The 22681-nt window shown below is 36.6% G+C and overlaps 1 protein-coding gene across 1 annotated transcript; it reads right to left on the bottom strand.

Moving 5' to 3' along the window:
* Window positions 1-12790: 12790 nt before the first annotated feature.
* Window positions 12791-18884, bottom strand: LOC150085701 (endonuclease G, mitochondrial-like). Its single transcript, XM_090374651.1, has 4 exons — window positions 18393-18884; window positions 17103-17212; window positions 14574-14754; window positions 12791-12859 (listed from the first exon to the last, which is right to left on the bottom strand). Exons 1-4 carry the CDS (start codon window positions 18882-18884, stop codon window positions 12791-12793), a joined length of 852 nt encoding a protein of 283 aa, XP_090230777.1.
* Between the last annotated feature and the right edge of the window lie 3797 nt (window positions 18885-22681).

Here is a 22681-nt window from a genome sequence, read left to right as displayed (position 1 = left end):
ATTGAGCCAGTCGCTGTACGCCCCCCAATCATCACATCATCTACAAATGTCGACATCGTGTTTTGTGTCCCTTCCTTGATGTCACTTAAAAATTAGAAATAGAAAGTTGCTTTCGCAGGTAGTTGATGCTGCCAGTTTGAAGAAATTCAAAGGTCAACTAGCTCAAGATCAAGTAGTTACCTACTTGAGGAAGGAAGCGCAGAATTTGTTTTTATATTTTCTTCTATGCTTTTTTTTTTTTCTGGTGCAGCAAAAGCCTGGGACTTCCTTACCAAATTATTTTCTCCCTTACAAAAACAGTTAATCGATTAGATATACCATAATAATATTTGGATATGTTAATAAATTTGGATATGATAATAAATGTGTTATAATTTAATTTTTTTTTGAATTTGTGAAAAATATTACGTGATGCAAAAAATAAATAAATGAATTATATTAGAATACGTTTGATGAGTTCGTTTTAATGGTTTTTCCAGATAATACATGTGGGAAAAATGGTTACTCGCGCTGATCACGAGTTTCGAATCAGCTTTTACCGTATCTGATAGAGAGTGATTTGAAAGTCACAGAGTCCTTAACTCAAAAAATAAATTAAAATAAAATAATCAGCAATAATTTCTCAACAACAGGAAGTGCCCTTGTGGGTAACACAGTTGGTAGGATCGCCGTCTTCCCCACAGAGGGTGGAAAAGTCCTGAGTTCGAGTCCCGTCGATGACGGAAGGAATTTTCATGGACCTTTTTCAAAAGGTGGCTGAGTTAGTCGGTCTCAGGCGAGGGCTGAACGGTTTTTCACCCGGAAACCTGGGGTTTACCTCAAGCAAAATGAAAATTGGCCTCAGAAAACACGCAATTTACAGACAGTATACACGGAGCAACATGGCCTTAGTCGCTGATGCTCATAAAATCCTACTAACGACAAGTTAACCACTTCCTAAAAAACGTATGCGGATTTAAAAGATTGGTTTAGATTGGGTGTATATTAAGCGACAAGGCCACGGGTCAGTATATTCTGTCTGTAAATTGCGTGTATTCGAATTGCGTGAAGAAAAAAAATCCTATTTTCCATAGGGTAAAAACCTTGGTGTCCTCTGGCCGAAACTGACGAATTCGGTCACAAAGTGAAAAAGATCATAACATTTCTTCGCTTAATGACGGGATTCGAACCCAGGCCTGCGTGTCACACGCTGTAAAAGGATGGTCAGTATGATTATTGAACAACAGGCGAGGACTTGCTAGTCTTGTAATATGCGGCACTGAAGTCGAGTTCGTTGATGCAAAATTCGATGTAATGTAGGGGGAGGAGGTTGAACGGCTTCATACTTTTCATTGTTTTCACCATTGGGTTTGGTAGATTAGTGATTATCGGTATTTTTTAAATAGAAAATGGTTATAAAACAATCATGAAAGAATGCATAATGAATAATAAAATGTCGAGACCAGTATATGAACGAATAATGACAATAAACTATAAAGGCTATTATTGTTGAAAAGCTTTGTTTCAGTTACGTATTCACAGCACAAAAGGAAAACTGGCGTTGTAGTGTCTAGCAAACACTGTTGGAAAGATTCCCTCCGTGTTACTGATAAAGACCAAATAGATCCTCGAAAAAACGTAATGGTTCCGTTCTCCCAGTTCGATAATGGCTGAGATACCATTCTGCTCAGCCTCTCCTTTATCTGAAGAAATTCTCTCAACCATTCGTACGATTCTAAATTCACGGGAAAACAACGAAAAATCTGAAGGCCAGTGTCTCGAACATAACATCCGTACTGTTTTGAATTTGTATTACAAGAGCAAAGATGAGAAAAAAGGTAATTGCGATGAGGACGACCAAGAAGAAATAGCCAACCCAAAGACTATGGAAACGTACGAATTTCGAAAGAAGGTAATTTATTCTCTGGCTAAAGTGTGTTTCTGGAAGAATATTACTGACACGAGTCTCGTGGCAGAAGTTCTCATATGCATGAAGGAATGCGACGACTGGTGGGAACTGAGAATACAGGAACTGGATTATCCCGAAGAGATAAGAGAGCTTTGGGCATGGCCAGGGCATGATAACCCTTACAAGAGAGGTGTGCGGGAGACGCCTCTGTTATATTTCATTGGAGTTGCGAATGCCACCAAGTTGCTGTTTGAAGATACGCGCTTTGTGGATTCCTTCTGTCTCGAGGACTTTGTATTCTTTGACGATTTCACGGCTGATGGAACGCTATTAGTACTAAGGTACGGAGCTAGGATTATAATCGACGAATTATTGTTACAATATTCGGAAAATGTAGAAGTTCACATATGCAATTTTATTCTGAAATGCATGGATATCCTGGTTTTTAATGAGCTCAAAGATTGCGGAGAGGAAGACATCACATACTTACAGGAAAAAGTCAAGTGCGTTGAATTTGTCCTTCGTGTTTCTCCCCAGCTCTCACTAGAATCTCTACAAAACGCCATCGAATACGAGGTCATATGGCGACGTCAGCTTGACCTACCATTTGAGGATTTAACTGCAAGGCAGTTCCTTGACATAACCTTTCCGTGGCTTCCCTTGTTGAAACAGCGATGTTTAAATCCCTGTGAACTAACCCACCTTTGCAGGCTTGTCATCAGAAGCTGTTTGTATGAAAATTGGCAGTTGCCCGAAGGCATTCAACATCTTCCTCTCCCTCAGATACTTCGTAAGTATCTCGATCTTCAGCTAGACTGAGAAATCAAAACTGGTCGTCGTTCTGGTCGTGAAGAAGAATAGCTCAATTCTATTGTTTCCATCACTTCAGTAATTTGAAATCGCGTGATTGGCTAATAAAATGGAACCGAAATATTCAAACAGCGCAGTTTCGTTATAAGTGCCACATTTTCTTTTTCTGGGCGGGGGAGGGACTTTAACAATTCAACCAAAAAACAATTCTTCAAAATAGGCCTCTGAGGTTGAAAAAGTTCTGACTCATAATATCTGCAATGGGATACACCAACCGTGTGTGACCGAAACTTTATTAACATAAATTAAAATAGAATAATATCGGCTGGTGCAATCTCATCCAGAGAAAGGGTCATACAATTTCATGTTTTAATGAAATCGACACTCTACCAACCAACAACATTCTTTAATGAATGGGTTCGAGAAGAAATTATTTTTAGCAGCTTCTGTGATTATGGTGCAACAAAGTTGTAGAATTTTAAGAGCATCAGCGACTTAAAATATATTGCGCCGTATATATTACGTCTCTAAACTGCGTGGTCGATTTACCAGTTGGCTGGATGATAAAACCGAATTTCCGGGAGAAAAAAACATCCAAACCTCACCTGAAAACTAAATAACTCAGTCAGTTGTGAAAAAACGGACACGGGCCTTTTCCACCCATTATGGCGAGGAGGACTGTGCTTATATACACTGTGCAACACCCGATAGCTGCAATGTGAGTGACTACAATTAGGAATGTTAAGTTGACTTCAATGCAGAAATTTTCTGAAACCAAAGCATTTGAAAATAACGATAACGTTCATTTACAAACGTACTTTGAGCTATATGATATTTTAATGACAATGATTGCATCTTCGCATGCAAGGTGGCTGCAATTTTTTTTTTTTTTTTGTTTGGTAGTTGTTGGCGCATCGGCTTCTGTGGCCATAGTGCACCTCCCAAGGTTTTTGCAGTACTTTGATCCAAGCCCGAGGCGGGAATCGAACCCGCGACCTTTGGGTTGCCAGGCAGGCACTTTACCCACCTGGCTAGCCCGGTCGGCTGGTGGCTGCAATGAGGAAGTGTGAAAGTATATCTGGGTAGGTTTTTATACGGGTCATATTTATGTAGTTATGTGTGACACACGACGCTCTTTACAAACAGTACTGCACACGTTTGTATCCTATCTTCCTTGACCACCGTGATGTGCCCTATTATTAGATCTCAGGGAAATATATGGATAGCTCAAGTTGGTTGTTTTCCACCCTGGACAGCGTAAATATTTGAAACAGCAAATTGGATTTTAAGGAACCGTTGTTAACAAATAAATGAAATATAATTGTTTTATTATTATTGTTGTTGTTGCTCTTATATTAATTCTCCCTGATTGGGGGATTCCACTCCGTGACGGGTACTGCTGCCAAGTACACAGGGTGGTTGTAATGTCTGGTGTTACTGTCGGTCGAGGAAATCTCTGACTATCCTACAGGTGTTCAGGACTGCGACTTTCTGGAGTTCCTTGTAGGTGTTCTCTGGGAGACCTATTGCTGCTAGGCTGCTATGTAGTCTTTGGTACCATACCGGTGGTTGACACGATGATTGGGATGGTTGATACTTCTTACATATGCCACATCTCCTTGATCTCATGTCTCAGGTTCGTGTACTTCCTAATTTTTTCCTCCTGAGTTTTCTGGACATTGCTAGTGTTCGGCATCGCTATGTCAGTCAGGTAGGTAGCCTTTTCCATCTTGTCCACAAGGGTTATGTCCGGTTTGTTGTGCGGGATGGTCTTATCCGTTATTATGGCGCGGTTCCAGTACAGCTTGTTTTTTCATGCCTCTAGTACTGCCTGGGGTTCGTACTTGTAGTATGCTACACTTTCTTTGGGCAACTGGTACTTCCTCGCTAGCTTCTGATGTATTATCCTGGCTACCTGGTCGTGTCTATGAGTGTATTCAGTCTGGGTGATCTGCACCTTGCACCCTGCGGTGATGAGTTGGATCGTTTCTGAGGCCAGGTGGCATCGTCGACATGTGTCATCTGACATTCCGGGCTCCTTTTCGATGTATTTTCTATAGTTTCTGGTGTTGATTATCTGGTCTTGGATGGCCAGCATGAATCCTTCAGTCTCGGGGAAGAGCGTCCGGCTTGTGAGCCATTGGAAGCAATGTTATCGATGTGATCTTGATGGAGGTCATTGTAGTGCCTGCCATGGAGTGTCTTAGCATTAGCATTAGCATTAATAGAGGCATATGATGCAAGAAAGCAAGCTTATTCAGCATCAGCCAAAAAAAAAAAAAAAACACACCACTCCCATTTCACCCCTCCGTTCGTTCGAAATACCTGTCCAGTTGAGCCTTAAATTTGTTTAGGCTATCAACTTCAACAACAAATGATGGAAGTCGGTTCCACCAACCAACCACCCGCTGGCCAAAGGCAAATTTCCGCACATCTATCAGACATCCGTCCTTCCTCAATTTGAATTTATGCCCTCTGAGGTGATTATTCTGAGCAAGAGGAAGAATCCCATTGGCATTGAGCATGCTCAAACCATTCAAAGCCTTATACACCTCTATCAGATCACCTCGCCGGTGCCTAGTCTCCAGACTCTGTAATTTGCAAAACTTAAGCCCTTCTTCGTAAGTGCAACCCTTTGTTCCATTCACTAATCTTGTTGCCCTTCTCTGTTCCCGTTCCAGCAGCTCTACATCCTTCTTGAAATGAGGCTTCCAGACCTGTATACAGTACTCAAGATGTGGCCTAACCATTGCCTTGTACAAGGGAATTATCACCTCCTTATCCCTGCTAGAAAAATTCCTGTATATCATTGAAACCATAAGCTACAATTGCAGCCCGTCTGAACTGCTCAGAAAATTTCATATCTGCCTTCACAATTACCCCCAGGTCCTTTTCATTCTCCACCACTGTCAGTGTAGTACCGCAGAGTTGATACGTTGCTCTGGGGTTACTGTTTCCCATATGTAGTACTTTACATTTGTCAATGTTAAACTTCATTTGCCACCTCTCAGCCCATCTGTTCAACCTTTCCAGATCCTGTTGCAGCAGCATAGCGTCAGTAGTGTCCTTAATAACCCTGCCAACCTTTGTATCATCTGCAAACTTGGACATTAAATTTGATATACCATCATCAATATCATTCATAAACACCGAAAACAACAACGGACCCAACACTGAACCCTGAGGAACTCCACTAATAACATTAGTCCACATTGAGCAGTGTCCATTGATTACCACTCTCTGTCTTCTGCCACTCAACGATCCCCTTATCCATAGCAGCAATTTGCCTCCAATGCCACACTGCTCCAATTTGTGCAGCAGTCTTCCATGTGCAACAGTATCAAAAGCCTTTCTAAGATCCAAATATATAATATCAAAGTTATTCCCTGCATCCAATTCTTTTGTGACTACATCATAGTATCCAATCAAATTGGTCAGGCAAGACCTGCCCTTAACAAAACCATGCTGCGTCTGAGCTATAACTGAATTCTTGTCTAGATGATCCTGCAGTGCTTCTTTAAGCAGTGCCTCCATTAATTTTCCTGGAACAGAAGTTAAACTAACAGGTCTATAATTACTTGTGTCAGCCTTTGATCCTCCTTTGTGAATTGGGGTTACATTTGCACATCTCCAGTCTATGGGTACCTCCCCTGAGTCCAAAGAAGCTCTCATAATTATGTCTAGGGGTTTGTTTACTTCCTTTGCTGCCTCCTTTAATATAACTGGATAGATCCCATCCACCCCAGGTGCCTTTTTTATGTTTATCCTCAACAATCTCTCCTCCACTTTCCTCTCAGTTATTACAAGATCATCTAGCTCACTGCCAATGTCTACTTTACCTACGTCATTCTCCTTCCTGAATAACTCCTCATGCGTGAATGTAGATGCAAAATACTCGTTTAGATTGTTAGCCACCTGAGTAGGATCCTCAACTGTTGAACCATCAATATCCAGTGGACCAATCTGATTCATCCCTTTCCTTCTTGAGTTTAAATAGGAAAAGAACTCTTTTCTGTTTTTCTTTGCATCCTTTGCCAAAGATTTTTCGTAGTCTGCCTTTGCCTGCCTAATCTCCTTTGTGACTTGGTTACAGACCAACTTATATCTGTCATAGGCTTCCATGTCGCCCATTAATTTGTATGTATTCCATGCATTTTTCTTCTCTGCCACATGTCTCATTAGTTCATCTGACAACCATTTAGGCCTAAACCTTGAACAATATTTCTTAGTTGGTATGTAAAGCCTGGTAGCTTCCAAGATTAGTTCCTTGAATGCTTCCCATTTTGAGTTTGCTGTTGGTAACATCATCAGTTGGTCCCACTGTATAGAATTTAAATACTGTCTCAGACCATCATAGTCGCCTTTACGAAAACAAAAACCCTTCCCTTTACCTCTGATGGTAGTTACCTCCTTGAGTAAATCCCACTTCAACACACTGTGATCACTGCCACCTAGTGGTTCATTTATCTGCATATTCTTAATGCATGAAGAATCACTGCTGATAATCAAATCAAGAGTATTACTCCCTCTAGTTGCCTCACGAACATGCTGATGTAGAAAACAATCATCCAATAAATCCACAAAAGCCTTGCTAGTGTGTGAGTGACCAACCCACAAATTCCAGTCAATATCTGGGAAATTAAAATCCCCCATTATAAGACTCTCTGATTTACTGGCCCACTCCATTTCCCTGTACAATATCTTATTATACTCATCAGAGTCATTAGGCCTATAGCACACTCCTACTCTCAATTTTGATTTCCCTATGCTTATGTCACACCAAACTGACTCGATACTGCCCTGTCCATCGATGTCGACTGGCTTCACTTCCTTGGATTTTATGTGTTTCTTAACTAATAGCATAACCCCTCCTCCCTTCCTATCCAGTCTATCCTTTCTGTAGACGTTGTACTCCCCAAATTCCAGTTCTGCATTCCTTATATCTGTGTGACACCACGTCTCTGAAATCCCAACAATATCTGCCTTTGATGTTTTGAGCAATACCTCAAATTCATCAAATTTATTTACCAAACTCCTAGCATTGGTGTACACGCAAGTATGCATGCACCTGTTTCTATTCTTAGCTACCCTAACACAACCCATGTGTTTACTTGTACCGCAATGACTCCCAGCAGTCTCTGAAATATCCTGCATCTTGTTTTTCAGGCTTCTGCTCATTTCAATAGAAGCAGTGCAAGAATCACTTCCACCTCTGCCAGTGGCTAATGTTAATCTATTAGTCCTTGTATCCCCCCCAACTAGCAGTTTTTCGACCCACCTAACACTGCCTCGACAGCATCAGCAAAAATTCTTGCACCCTTTCTTTGCCTAACTTTGTAACTTCGTTTCTTGTACCGTCTTGGCGAGAAGGGTTTCCTCGCTTAGGTTGAGTGGGGTGTACCACTTAAGAAAATCGGAAATATTTGCAATTTGCAAGTTTAATCCTTTCTTTTGTTGTTTATTGAGTGCAAGTACATTATCTGAAACGTCCTAAGTTGACTATTACAAAGATTCGCAAACATGAATCATAATATATGCAGAAAGTGCAACTGCTGCATGTGCTAGATGTGATATGTCATGGCTGCAACGATGGGTATCATTATCGATGCTCATTGAAAGAAGCCACCTATAAGGGAATGGCGAAACAAAAGAAACAGCAGTGGAGGTGTATATTGTGCAGGAAAGAAGAGAGGGAAGAAAGAAGTGAAACTTCCTACTCGGCCGAAGAATTTCACGATTTGCTGCATTCAACAACGGTAGTAAACGAAGACTTAGAGATTACACAACCGCAGGCGAACACTCTAAATTTAGAGGACGTACTAAAGAAGCTAGCCAGTAAAACCCATTTGCTGGATTTGCTAATAGAAATATTACCAATAAAGAAGCAAATGGAAGACTTGAAAACAGAAGTAGTCGATATCAAGCAATCGATTACATTTGTCTCAGATTCTTTGACTAGATACAAACAGCATAAGTAAACTGCAGGACTCCAACCCTGCGATTAGAAAAAGAATTGTGGATCTAGCTTCATTCAAACAAAATGAGATTCCTCATTTTAACTAAACTTAAGGATTGACGCGATAGAACAGCAATCACCAGTAAATAATGAGCTTGTTATACAGCAACTAGGACTTGCATTGAACTACAGCACAACAAAGAAATAGAACACTATTACATACCAAACAACAAGAAAATAAACGACAAGCCCACACTAATTGTAAAATTTTCAAATCATGTGGTAAAGGAAAAATGGATGAGAAAAGCAAAGGAGATCCGACTGACAGCAAATGCTGTATTTCAGAACAACAGCAATATACCAATCTACATAAATGACCAACTAACAACTCACCTCAAGAAATTGTTTTGGGAAACAAAACAATTAGTAAAAACGCACAGTTACAAATTTCTATGGTTAAAACACGGAAGAATTTATGTGAAGAAGAAGGAATCTTCAAGAGCCATAAGAATTTTGAGTTCAAAGGACCTACGGTATATAAAATAGACACTTATATTGTGAAAAATTTAAATTTTTTGAAATCTAGACCTAAGTTAAAGTTAAGACATCTGTTATGCTTTTTGAGGAATCACAGATTTTCAACTCACCTTTTAATTTTTTAAATAATCCAAATATTCAAGATCTTATAATTGATAAAAATAAGTTCTTTCTGGTAGCTCTAAATATTAGGTCATTAAGAAAAAATTGGTTTAACTTCTTGTAATAAATAAATGCAATGAAAGATTAAATTTCATGTATAGTTTTAACAAGGTTATGACAAGGCCTATATGTTGAGAGATTTGAGAAGGGGAGAAGGAATAATAATATACTATAGAACATACTTTAACGCAATACAGGCTTACCACTCGACTCAGTCTTGTGAAAACTATTGTGTCAAATTATTAGGAGACGATCCAGAAAACACATTCATGATTTGTGCTTTTTATAGGCGGCCATCAGATTACATAAACACCTTCCTAATAGAATTAGATAAGATAATTTTGCAATGGGATGACATACAGACTGATAAGACCACACTAGTAGAAGATTTTAATATTAATTTACTAAACGATGAAACAGATAATGTGATACTCAGATACTCTGCAATCTTAAACAATTATGGATTTGAACATACCTTATTTGGAATAACAAGGCAACAAAGGACAGAGAGAGATAGAACAGTAAGCTCTTGCTTAGATCACCTTATAACAAATATAAAGTTAAAGTATACAAATTCTTACATTTTATTAAATCAACTTTCAGATCACAGAACATGTATACTAATAGTAGATAAGTATTAAAAACAACATCCATGTGTAGATATAAAATTAACAAATATTACGAAGAAAAATTATTTATCAACAGGTAAACTGAAACGGAACATAGAAAACATATTAATACAAGAGCAAGTATCTTACACAACAAATGTAAATGTCTGTTCAAATAAGATAATACAAATGATAAACAATTCGAGATTTAATACAGAGAGAAAAGTAAATCTCTCAGCTTGCAACACAAATTCTAGGAGTAGCAGGATTAAACATAAGAAACCTTGGATGACTAACGAAATAAAAGAATTAATGGTACAAAGGGACAAATACATCAGGCAGTATAGAAATTGCCCATCAAAGATAGAACATTATCACAATTATAAAACACTCAGAAATAAATTGACAGGTATAATAAGAAAACAAAAAAACACTTACTGCAATCAACTTTGTATGGATAAGCAGACAACTCAAAAGGATAAATGGAACATTGTAAATAACCTGTTAAGTACAAGGAAGAAAAAATCAAGGGGAAATCAAATTAAGACACTATTAGAGCAGCTTTCTGGTACAGACAAACAATATGAGGCGGCAAATAGGTTTGCCAAAGCTGTATTAGATCTCAACAGATATGATATACAAAATTGCCAACATCCCTTTTCTCAACAAGATAGTCTTCCTCAGATAGTGAACCCTTGTGTAGTCTTAACTTCACAATACACTGAGATCCTGAGGATTATAGAACAGTTGAAGAACAAAAAATCTTATGGACTGGACTGTATTACAGTAACCGAAGTAAAGAGGAATAAAGAACAGTTCTCTGTTCTCTTGGTGGAGCTTATAGCACGGATGTTAGAGTCGGGAAGATATCCTACTAATTTACTTTTATTTAAGATAATTCCTATATAAAAAAAAAAGAGATCACCAGATGACTTTTGCAATTATAGACCAATAACAATACAGTCAGTTATAAATAAGATAATAGAAAATTATATATTTTCCCATATAAGCAAATATTTACATCAATATGGACTGTTAAACAACTCTCTATTTTCATATCAGAAGCACACAGACATTATTAGAAAACTTAGTAGGCAAGAGCACACAGACATTATTAAAGAGTTTAGTAGACTCTCTTAACTTACATTTAAACAACAATAACCTCATAATAATTTTATTTATAGATTTGACCAAAGCATATGACTTAATTGATATCCCAATATTGAAACAAAAACTATTGAAATATGGAATAAGGGGAAGAATCAATCAACTCTTAGCATCTTATTTAACCAAAAGAAAAATAACAGTTGAAGTAGAAAATACAAAGGGAAAATCATACACTGTAAAGAGAGGAGTACCTCAGGGTACGCATGCAGGGCCAATCATGTTCAACATCTATATAAATGATATATTCGAAGTAATAAAGAACTCCTTTATAAAAATCTATGCAGATGATATACTCTTATATACAATAAGAAAGAACATGACAAAAATGGCAAAAGACTTACAGCAGCATGTAATACATTTACAAAATTGGTTACATGATAATAAATTAGCACTCAGCTTTGAAAAAACAAAATTCTTGGTAATTAGACCTCCTCATCAAACCGTGGATATTCATCCCTCTATTAAATTACATAAACATGAATGCCTACATGATCAGAATTTCCAGAATTGCAATTGCCTAACTGTAGAAGTTTCAAATCACTGTTACCTTGGACTATGGATAGACTATAATCTAAGTTGGGAATTGCATATAACAAATTTGTACAAAAAAAAAAAAAAGAGATTTTATGTGTACTTTTTTACTACATTAAGAATAAATTAAATCTAAGAACAAAAGTAATCTTATATTATGCATTAGTGGACTCCCAACTCAATTATTTAGTAAATGTATGGGCAAGAGCAAATATAACCGAAATAAGGGTAATAAACAACTTAATTAACAGGATTTTGAAACTTTTAATGCCGACAAACTCTTGGAATGACCTGAATAAGAGAAGGCATTTTTCGTTGAAATATAAAATACTTTATCCAGTTAAAAAACTGAAGTTAAATCTATTCTTGAAAAATCTTAACCCTATTTTTGAATAATCGAATCTACAAACGAATGGCTCACTTAATTAAAGGAACCCAAAAGCAATTGTTTTGCCACACTCTATAGTACTAAATATATTTGGAAACAGGCACACAATGAATATAATAAACAGCATGTTGGCTAGTGTTGATTTCAGGCTCAGGAGAAGCTATCCTATCTCCAAATTAAAATTCCTAATAAGAAAAGTTTTGATACACAGTGATACAGTAGATTAGTATAGATATGCAGAAAATTATAACTCTGCAGTGTGGAATGTACTATGAGTAGTGACATCATTGTCTTTTCTGTAAGATAAAAAATTTTATGCAAAAAAATGTTGTAAATGAAGAATTACAACTTGTTGTCAAGAAATTTACGTTTCTTAACAAGTTCATTTATTGTAAATAAATTCTCTTGATAAAATAAAATTTTATTGTATTGTATTATTATTAAATAATAATTATTATTATTGTTTTTTATATATTGGTTTATTATTATTATTATTATTGTTTTTTATATATTGGTTTATTATTATTATTATTGTTTTTTATATATATGGTTTATTATTATTATTAAATAATAATAATAAACCAAACTGTGCACTTGGTACCAGAATCTGCCACGGGGTGGAAGCCTCATCAAGGAGATTTAATATAATAATAATCTTTCAGCACAAACGCCTGCAGTGTGGAAACTGCGTTCATAATGTGCTGCCATCTTTTGGCAATGTTCAGAAACTCATATTGAAACACCTATTCTTTATATAGGTATCTTAACTTCATCGATATTTCGCAACACATCTGAATGTGCCGAAACTGAAGCTATTTAAAAAAAGAAATAAAATAAATAATAATAATAAATTTTAGGAGAAAAAGTAATAATCAATATTAAAAAAAAATTAAATGTGTTTTTGTTTTTTAAATAAGCATATTTATGTGACGGCAAATTAAAAAAAAAACAAAACAAAAAAAAACTGTTTTATATGACGGCGAATATTATGTATAATCTAATTAAAATATGTCTATTAATTGTACTTTTAAAACTATAATCTATACCATGTTTTTAAAGAAATTAAATTATGATTAATTAATTATAATGTAGAATAATTTAATCATTATTATTATTAAATTATTAATAATAATTAAATACTTATATAGTGTCCTTACCTGGAAAACAATGAAATAGTGTAATAAAAGAAGATTGGTACATGGACATTTATGAAATAAATAAATGTCTGCTACCAACGTGTACCCATTGTATTGTCACTCTCTGAATAGAAAATTATATTAGATTAGCCATATATTGCCGAAGAAGGACCAAATTAAATGCAGTACTGAAAGTTTGAGCGCGTGTTTTATTATGGATTGTGGTGCCATCTACCGAGAGGAAGATGAGCATTTGAATTTTACTCCATATTTTTGTTAATGTTTCGTAACTGCACAAAATATACATATATTGAATACATAATCGCTTTAATTATATTTACTTTACTGAATGAAACTTTTTCGTACCAATGCTCACCGAATACACATTTACGCACATTAATCCACACAATTTTTTTTAACAAAGTCTGATTTAGGAAACATCGAAGAAGATCGGCCATCACATTTAAGCTCTGAAGACAGCCCTCAGGTAAGGCAACCAATGTTTCAAGAACCTCTTTAAAAACCACCCTTTGAGCCGGTTCTGTTGTCACATTTCATTAATCTTGGAGTTCAGTCGCCTGCCATTCAATAATCGGAACTGTGCTTTATTGATATTAAAGAAAATAAATCCTGCAGCTCTTTCGACCTTTTCAACAGGCACCTGGGTGGGAAACAAACGTACAAAGAAAAACGTTATATGCAAAACGCTAAAACTCAATGAGGAAAACTGAAAATACCACAAAACTTGTTGATGTATGGTTTACCTCCAGTAAAAACTCAAGCTTTAAGACACTGTCACAGTGTGTTTCTAAATTATTTAGTTGTTTGTCTACTTTGGTAAAGAAAAATCTAAATTACTGGAAGAAAATCATGCAACTCTTACCAGAAACCGACTAAACTGGCCACAGCGAGCGTGGAACGATAGTGGTTACAAGTGTGCTGCCCTTGAAAGTTGCACAAATAGTATGCAACGCACACATACTGGATTAGTGGTATTTCGTACTCTTGAAGGATGTTTAATAAAGGAATAAATGTGCTTGCTTCGCTGTTTATTTAAAAAGAGATATTCCTTTAATGCCACAACTCCAATTAAAATTTTGAGAGAATTGGAGAGAAATTTGATACGTGCCTCGAAAAGGTAGAGAAACAGGCTTTTGTCTTCCGATTTTTACACAGCCGTACCACTTCAAAGATGAGAAAATGGTAAAGAATCATGTTTACTTCCACCAAAAGGCACTTCTTTTTTCAAAGAGGAAATCAAATATTAGGAAACACACATGCGTTATGAAAAGTTATATGGAAATACAGAAATATTAAATAACAAAAACAGGAAATAAACTTTAAGTTCGGAACAAACTGCTCATTGAATTGTATATTTTTTTAAACCAACCTTAAATCTTTCCAGTGGTATTTGAAGATCCAATTTTTCATTCGGTAGGATATAAGAATCGAGGTCAACCTCTCCGTCTTTGGTTTCCATCAGAATAATCTTGAAGAAAGCTGTGGGAACGGCAATATGGTTACGCCCAATTACACGGTAACTTACTTGAAGTTCCCCATCACTTCCTGGCCTAGCAAAAAACCATTATAAATTCAATTATTGGATTTCATCAAGTGAAACTAGACGTCTTAGATAAATAAACAAAACATACTGAAAAACAAGACAATGGCTTGGCTCACAAAGACAATCAATCACTGGATTTCATTAATCAAATCCAATGATTGATGGACTTAATTTTTTATAACATAGTTTGTAAAATGTGGATTTCTATCCAAAATAATCTATATTTCAGTTATTATTGTATTTATTTTTAAACGTGTAAGCACATTACGTGTCGAAATCACAGTTCGACGACTGATTTCTCATAATACAGTAATGTTTTTTGATCTTTTTTCCGTGGGTGAGGGGAGTTGTCACTACGAAACCACCCGATCTCACCAAGACGGGCGACGAGGGAGATTAACTACGAACGGCTATTAACCTATTGTAGACAAACAGCTACAGGCAATTAGATAAAGTTCTCCTACTTTCGGGACCATCACAGCACCTCTCGGGGAAAGGGGGGTGGGGTCACACAAACCGATATCAGGAAACTTGCAGAAGAAATCTTCTAACCTTCGGTTTACTCACGTCCACGATGGGAACCATTTAGCATTATGGCGTATTCAAGTAAGTGGGGACATAAGAATGCACAAGCTGCTTTAGGGTGAGGAAATTCGTTATAAATGAATAATAAAAAAAATACGGACATCACCAAATAATGTAAAGCCATCGTGACATTTCTGAGCCTTTAACATACTGTTTTAATTTGATTTCAAAATTCAGTTGGACGTTCTTTAACTTTCTTAAAATGAATATATGGGAATGTTGTTGGTGGTATTGTTGTTAGATTTGTTGGTGCATCAGCAACTTAGGCTATAAATCACTAATTACTGTCCCATATCTTCTTCGTTTGTCTTACAAGTGATAAAGTTCAGATAAGGTGATATTTATTTATCAATTTTAGATAAAGAAAAATGTCACTATGTTCTCTCAATCTCCTACAACACACTGCACTGTTAACTGATTGCAATTATGAAAATGAGAAGAGAAGAAAACAATTTTCTTTTAGATATAGCGGACATTCTATGATGATATGCTTCTCTGTGCATGAGCACAAGCAGTTACAGCACTGTGGAGGGTCATCGTTTGTTAATAAATAATTGTGAGTGAGGAATGTATGGCCAATGCCTAATCTGGCTAGTATAAATAAATAAAAAAAATTTCTGTTTATACTCCGGGACGACCAAATGATCAGTGGAGTTCACTAGATAGACAGAATACAAGAAACAGCCCCGTATTCAGCAGTCACGGGCTTGAACCCCGGTCGCTCAAGGCACGTGTACTTATGCACCCGCGCGCCTGACCACTAGGCTACGGCGACATGGTTTCTTCCTTTCTGTTTCATCTCAGGCCGGTTTGCCACCGTTTGGGTTCTCTCTTGCGTTCAAAATTTATTATTTGTTTGAGCTTTCCACATGCGTATCCAATGTTCTTTGTCTACTTGATCTTGGATTTATGGTCAAAATAAGGAGTTCTGAAATTAGATGACATCACACTTGTAGCACTATTAACAGATAAATCTACCTGCTCGTTGCCTGGGATTCCAGCTTGTCCAGGGATCCAACAAAATATTATGAGCTGTATCCATGAAGTTCTTATAACTGCACCCAAATTTTCTGTAACAGAGGAAAACTAGGGGAGGAATTACACTGCAGAGAGTTGACAACACTTAACGAGTCCATATATGTGATGGATTGAGTGCATGAGGTTTCGTTTATATTCTCTAGGGCTAGTAGAATACCATATAACTCTGAGGTATAAGTACTGCATTCTGATGGAAGCTATCTAGAGATGGTGGCATTTTGCAATACTACAGCTATGCAAACTTTACTACCAGTCTTGGATCCATCTGTATATTATTATTATTAGCCATATGGTGCAAGGAAGCCTGAGGCTTATGCTGCACCAGCCAAAAAAAAAAAAAATTCCGAGTTACCCTGAGAAAGAGAAAGAGAGAGAGAAGGAATCATCAAGAAAGAGAAGAATGCTGATATCCAGCTTAGGACCCTGGGTGTGCCAAGCCCATACTCACCAGATGTGAGCCCTTGGGGCTAAATATACATAGTTGAATGAAACTTCTAAACTCAGTGGAGTGGGTCAGGTGTATTTTCCAGTAATTTGGGCTTTTTAACCTTCGAGGAAAATATATTAAAACGAGGGAATGGGAGTTTAATTTATACAAATTATATTTTATAAAAACATGTATTTAAAACAAAGTCCATTACGCAGAAAACTATTGCGTAATGGATTTAATGCTGGTACTTTCGCTGAATCAAACAGCAGGAGTCAATGATCTAAGAAAATATAGCATCTTACCTGGGTAAATACAGAGGACCTGTGCATATGTGAACGTTCTTATATTTATCTGTGAGCCTTCGTACATGATGTTCCAGCTTTCTCCAGATACCCCTATTGAAATCAGATTGCTGGATATTAAAATAAAACAACTTTTAAAAAATATTTTACTTCGCAAATTTATTCAAAATTATACTTAAAAATTTATTCAAAGTTTCACCTATACATCTATACGAACACTATACAAACAATTCCTCGACACATTACTAAAGCTGATTGGTGGAATTCAGATCGCAGAGAGCACTGTGACCCCATAAAATATCACTTGAATGCCAATACTGAAGCTCCATGACGTTACAACTAGTTTTGTTGATGACTGAAGAAATCAAAAAACTTTTAAATTGAATGCACATTAGTGTAGCTTACCTGTCTGATGTTATGGGGCCTCCAGCCCTTTTATACATTCTAAATGAGCTCCCGAGGTCAAAAACGTTCAACAGAGGTTTAGGGAAACTGAAGATTAACTTATATTAATTTCAAAATATTTACCCTGATATATGTGGCAGATTACTTTAACAAGATTGTGTGACATATTTTGAAATACGGTTTACAGAAATACGAATAAAACGTGAGCTTCAGAATACGATTAGGAGATCCTTATTAGTAGCATTGCGATATAACTGAAGGATTCATCAATGTGGATCATAGCTTGTCTATCTCAGGAGGAGAGATGGAGTTCGTGTGACTTATTACCAGTTTTTTCATTCCGTACAATATGAAAATAGGGAATTTAACATTTGTATATACGTAATACACTGCCACATCATCATCTTGGATGCTGTGAGGCGTCATACAATAAAAAAACAAACCATATTATATGGTTTGTTTTTAAACAAACCGATGCGGTTTCATGATATATGCTGGTTAAGTTGCATCTAGTTCCAGGATCACTCACCATTTCCGATAGGAATGAACTTAATAAAACAAATAAATAAAAGCGTACATTTTGCTGTTGGTTATAGAGCCACACCCTGCACGGAACGGTAATCGCATGTTCTTAATTCCCCTCCCCCACCAGTGGAGTTTAGAAGGATAAAAGCCATTTTCTGAATTATTCCAATGCCTCATTTCAGACACCGAATAGGCCTAATTCAATTACAGACACGACAACCGTTTCACGTATTTACTGGGAATATAAATTTGAGGTATCTATTCCATTCTGAAACTGTTCCTTTCACATGATAAACGCATTCAGCAAACAAATGATAGCTTTGTGTCGAGGCACACTCTATTAATCATTAATTTACATACCTGAGGGACGACGTTCGTCAACATGAAAGTCTGTTTAATATGTTTCTTATTACTTTTCTGATTGGCTGCTGCCACCATGTGACCTTTATCATAAACACTCCCTCTGTAGTCATGCAATCTTCCTCGGAAATAAGGATGAATGGCAGGATCTTCACGAAACTTAAATTTTGACCTTTTGATCTGTGCATTGGACTCTAAACTGTGTTTGGTGAGGTACTCCAATGTCCAGCAGGGAACCTTAGTTCGGTGATCGTAACACACCACAAAATTGTCATAAACACGAATCGTAAACGTGGCAGGACATCCGAATCGTGCAATTTTACCTAAACTAGTAGGACTGACGTGTTTATCGCAACGGATGTTCGAATTCACTAACGAAAAAACAGTCTGATGTACGATGTTAATTGATGTCCGTCGAAGATCATTAAGTGCAGTTATACATGGTAACCGTGCGTTAAACTTAGAGCGAATGACTGTTAAAATGAATGCCATCGAGAATGAAACAAAATGCAGTAACTTGACATATCACTCGTTTTAGAATTTGAAAATAAATCTCGTTGATTCAGAGTAAATCACTTCACCATCCTCGAGCCCAAGACCCAAGCCCTCGTTATGTTGATTGTTAGCTGGTTACTGCAAGTAAAGCAAACTACCGTGATACAAAAGACTCGCGCCAGAAATAGAATATTTCATGATTTAAAAAAAAAAAATATATATATATATTCAAATCAAATTAATACGAGGGTAGTTCAAAATGCAGTATTTTAAATATAAAGAAACTGAGATATTAACTTCAAGTTTAGTAAGTAATCAAGTAAAAGTCTTCTTCAACTGCGTATCAAATTTCCGATTTTTCTAACGTGCAATTCTTTTTTATATAGGAAAGATGTAAACAAAAGCAAACAGGCAACAATTGTGAAGTGCATGTTCGAAGGTGTTTCAAAATAAAATAAGAAAACACCTCCAAGAGGGCTTTTTATTGCAAATGACTACCACAGATGAAATATAGAATCGGTTCATCAATTTGATCAGGTACCAAACATCAAAACATGGTTCGGAAACAAAGATCCCTCAAAAAAAAGAAATTGTTATTGCTTTCTGAGGGAAAAATATGGCAACAATTTACTAGTTGGCCAAGGGATTTATGCTTCTTGGTTTCCTTCAGACACGATCTACAGTACTATCTCCTGATTTTTTTCTCTTAAGGATATCAAAGAATAATTCCTTCAGTCACCCAGCAAACTGCTGTCTCCATGACTTTCTTGCACGGGCAGAAAGGTGAAAAACCTTTCAGACCTAAGATGCTGAATGTTTCTGGCGCACTATGATCTCCATTGTCAATGCGCCAATAAACAACAAAACAACCAATGCAGTGCTAAAAGTTTCTAAAGTACTGCTTTCTCTTTGGGCTCTAGATTAAATTGACGACCTATGTTTGTTATCTAGCGATAAACAATGACAGGAAAGCCTCGTTTTCCTCCTGTGTTCTTTTCTTTTACTTTATTTATTATTATTTTTTTTTTTGTTTGATATATTCCAGAGATGTCCTTGATTGATTGCAGTCGACTTGGATATTGCATCTTTTTTTTTTTCAAAACCCCAACCACAAAAGATGTTAGAATCTACAGAATTCGTAGTACCATGCGTAGATTGAAGGTTGAGAAGGAGATACTTTGTTGGCATTAGACTTCAATATTTAGGATAATTATTATTATCCTAATTAGGATATTAAGGTAATTACATAATTACCTTAATAATCACCAATATAATTTTGTTATATTGGTGTAAAAGAAAAGAATATTAACAAAAGGATGAAATGTGTTTCACTCCTAAGGATGGCTGTATGTATTTACTGCTCATAAAATTCGGAGCCAAAATTTTAATTCCGATTATAGTAAGAATACGAACTTTTTTAACGACCCTTCACACAAGTGGTAATAAAAATTCTAAATTTCAATTAGAACTTTTCAAATATGCAATTGACCTTCTTCCCCCACTGAAAAGAATGTACTTCGCAAGAGGCAGAACCGTACGTCCGACGTGGAACAGGTACACTTGTGTCCTGAAAGATATAAGAAAGATCTGATATAAGATATAAGAAAGTCCTGAAAGATCAGTGTACAAACTTTTCAGGAGTCATAATGCTCTTTTTTTTTTTTTTTGTGTTTATTGTATTATATGATTTCTTTTATGTAAACCCCTGGCTTGTAGCCGTGAAGGGAGTTGTATACAGCAATGTGCTTTCTGTATATAATAAAGAATTCTTCTTCTTCTTCTTCTTCTTCTATAATTTAAATTGATATTCCAACTCTGAACAAGCTCTAATTCTGAATGAGGTAGGTCTATTTTCATTTGGCTTACTCTCATAGAAGGAATCTCGCAGAGTATTACAAAGGTACTCCCAGCTGGGGTGCGATGGACGACTCTGGATCTTAGCAGCATAATAGAGCAGTAGTGCGGAGATGGGGGAACCCCTGGTGCCGTCACACAACTAACACAAACAGAGTAGAGCAGTAGTGTTGTTCTACGAAGATGTAATGGGGGATCTTGCGCTTCAATATAAATACTTTGGATCGGAGTAGTCCTGATAGCGCCAAGCTCAGTCCTCAGAGCACTGGGCTAAATGAAATTTTGCCGTTGAAAAAGCAGAGCTTCTGACAGAGTCATATACTGGAAAACTATAATCTAGGTGTGAACGGATTAAAGTTCTGTACAGATATAGTAGAGTATACCAATCAGCTCCCCAAGACACGGATGAGATTGATCAAAGTATGTTCAAATGCTTTAGACAAATATTTCTTAAATGAGGGATGTGAGCTTGGAAATTAAGCTCTGTCTAATATCAATCCAAGAAATCTAACGGTGGTAGAAATGGAATTGGAGTATTGTTTATTTGCAATTCTGGATCTGGATGGAGAGCGTGACGCTTTCAAAAGTGGGTGGCATTGCATTTATTTTCTGATAGTCGGTAACCATTTCATAAAATCCAGGATTCTATTTTGGTTGTGGCAAATTGGAGCTGCCGTTCGATAGTTACGAGTTATGGTTAACTTATATCTTGAAAAAGGCATTTGACACTACCAGGCGTCATGGTATTATTACGGATCTTTACTTATGGCCATTTGCCTGAAATGATTCAAAATTTCTAGATCATACTTGAGACTGACAGGAAATGGTAAGGTCGTCTTCACACATATAAGTTTCAACAGTTTTTGGGTTATCTCGTGTCATGCTGCTAGCTCGGATTGCAAAGAGTGTTCAACTATGTATTGATCCCTGCGGGACTCCTTCTTCCTGAATGTGAGAAGAAGAGTAAGTTTTTATATCGCACCTGAAAAGAGCACAATTGTTAGAAATTTTGAATCATTTCAGCCAAATGGCCCCTAAGTATCAGATGGTAAAGATCCATAATAATACCATGACGCCTTGTAGTGTCAAATGCCTTTTTCAAGATCTAAGTTAACCGTAACTTGTTTCTTAACAAAGGCGTTGCGAATATGACATTCGGATTTGATGAGTTTCGGCTTTGTATAGAGTTGATTTGTTTTTCTGAAAGCCATATGGATGATCTGACAGGATATTCTGTGACCCCAGGATGTAAGTGAACATCACATGAACCTTCTTTTTGAAAATTTTCCCAAGCAGCTCGTGAGAGATATAATTTTCAGTCTATAATTTTTAACCCAGGGATGGATCTTTACCTCGTTTTATTAAGGCAATAATGAAAGAATGGCCCCAGGAAGAAGGATAGGCATTTTCAGAGAAGATCCGATTGTGTAGAATCGACAAAGTACATAAGTCCTTTTCAAGTAAATGCTTCAGCCTAATGTAATGAATATCACCTGTGCCTACGGCGCTATTGGATGATGTATTTAATGACTCTTTGAGTTCTATTAATGTCAGTTTAATTTTACTGTATATCGTTCCACCTCTGCTTTGATATTCTGGAAGTAGAATGCATAAGAAGAAGAGGCACAGATTGTGGCAAACGATTCCGCTAGTGCATTAGCAACTTCTTCCGTAGTAGACACTTCTTTCCTTTCCAATGAAGTATTGAAGAGGGCAGCCGTACAAATGTGCCAGAGTAAATAATCAAGTGGACTATAAGGCTATAATCGAAAGTTTAAATAGCCAGATTTTACTGAAGATGACAAATCTGGGGTGCTGAAAATTAAAATTATGGATCCAGTTGGCACGAGATTTCATCTTTTTCATTCATTCATTCTATGTTTGGCGCTAATTACTTTTTGATTGCTCAGTTCTTGAACTAATTCTTCTTCAGACACAGT

The sequence above is a fragment of the Mastigoproctus giganteus genome, chromosome 5 (assembly GCF_048544385.1).
Source record: "Mastigoproctus giganteus isolate SK-2022 chromosome 5, ASM4854438v1, whole genome shotgun sequence".
NCBI lineage: Eukaryota > Metazoa > Arthropoda > Arachnida > Uropygi > Thelyphonidae > Mastigoproctus > Mastigoproctus giganteus.
The sequence above is the reverse complement of the archived record's forward strand: the minus strand, read 5'-3'. Positions and strand labels throughout refer to the sequence as shown.

What these genes read in the sequence shown, in the direction of transcription:
- LOC150085701 (XM_090374651.1), bottom strand. Translation starts at nt 18,884, where the DNA reads ATGGCATTCATTTTAACAGTCATTCGCTCTAAGTTTAACGCACGGTTA. An exon ending in TGACGAACGTCGTCCCTCAG is followed by an intron (nt 17,213 to 18,392) that starts GTATGTAAATTA and finishes TTTAATATCCAG; the next exon opens with CAATCTGATTTCAATAGGGG. An exon ending in TACCACTGGAAAGATTTAAG is followed by an intron (nt 12,860 to 14,573) that starts GTTGGTTTAAAA and finishes TTTTTTAAATAG; the next exon opens with CTTCAGTTTCGGCACATTCA.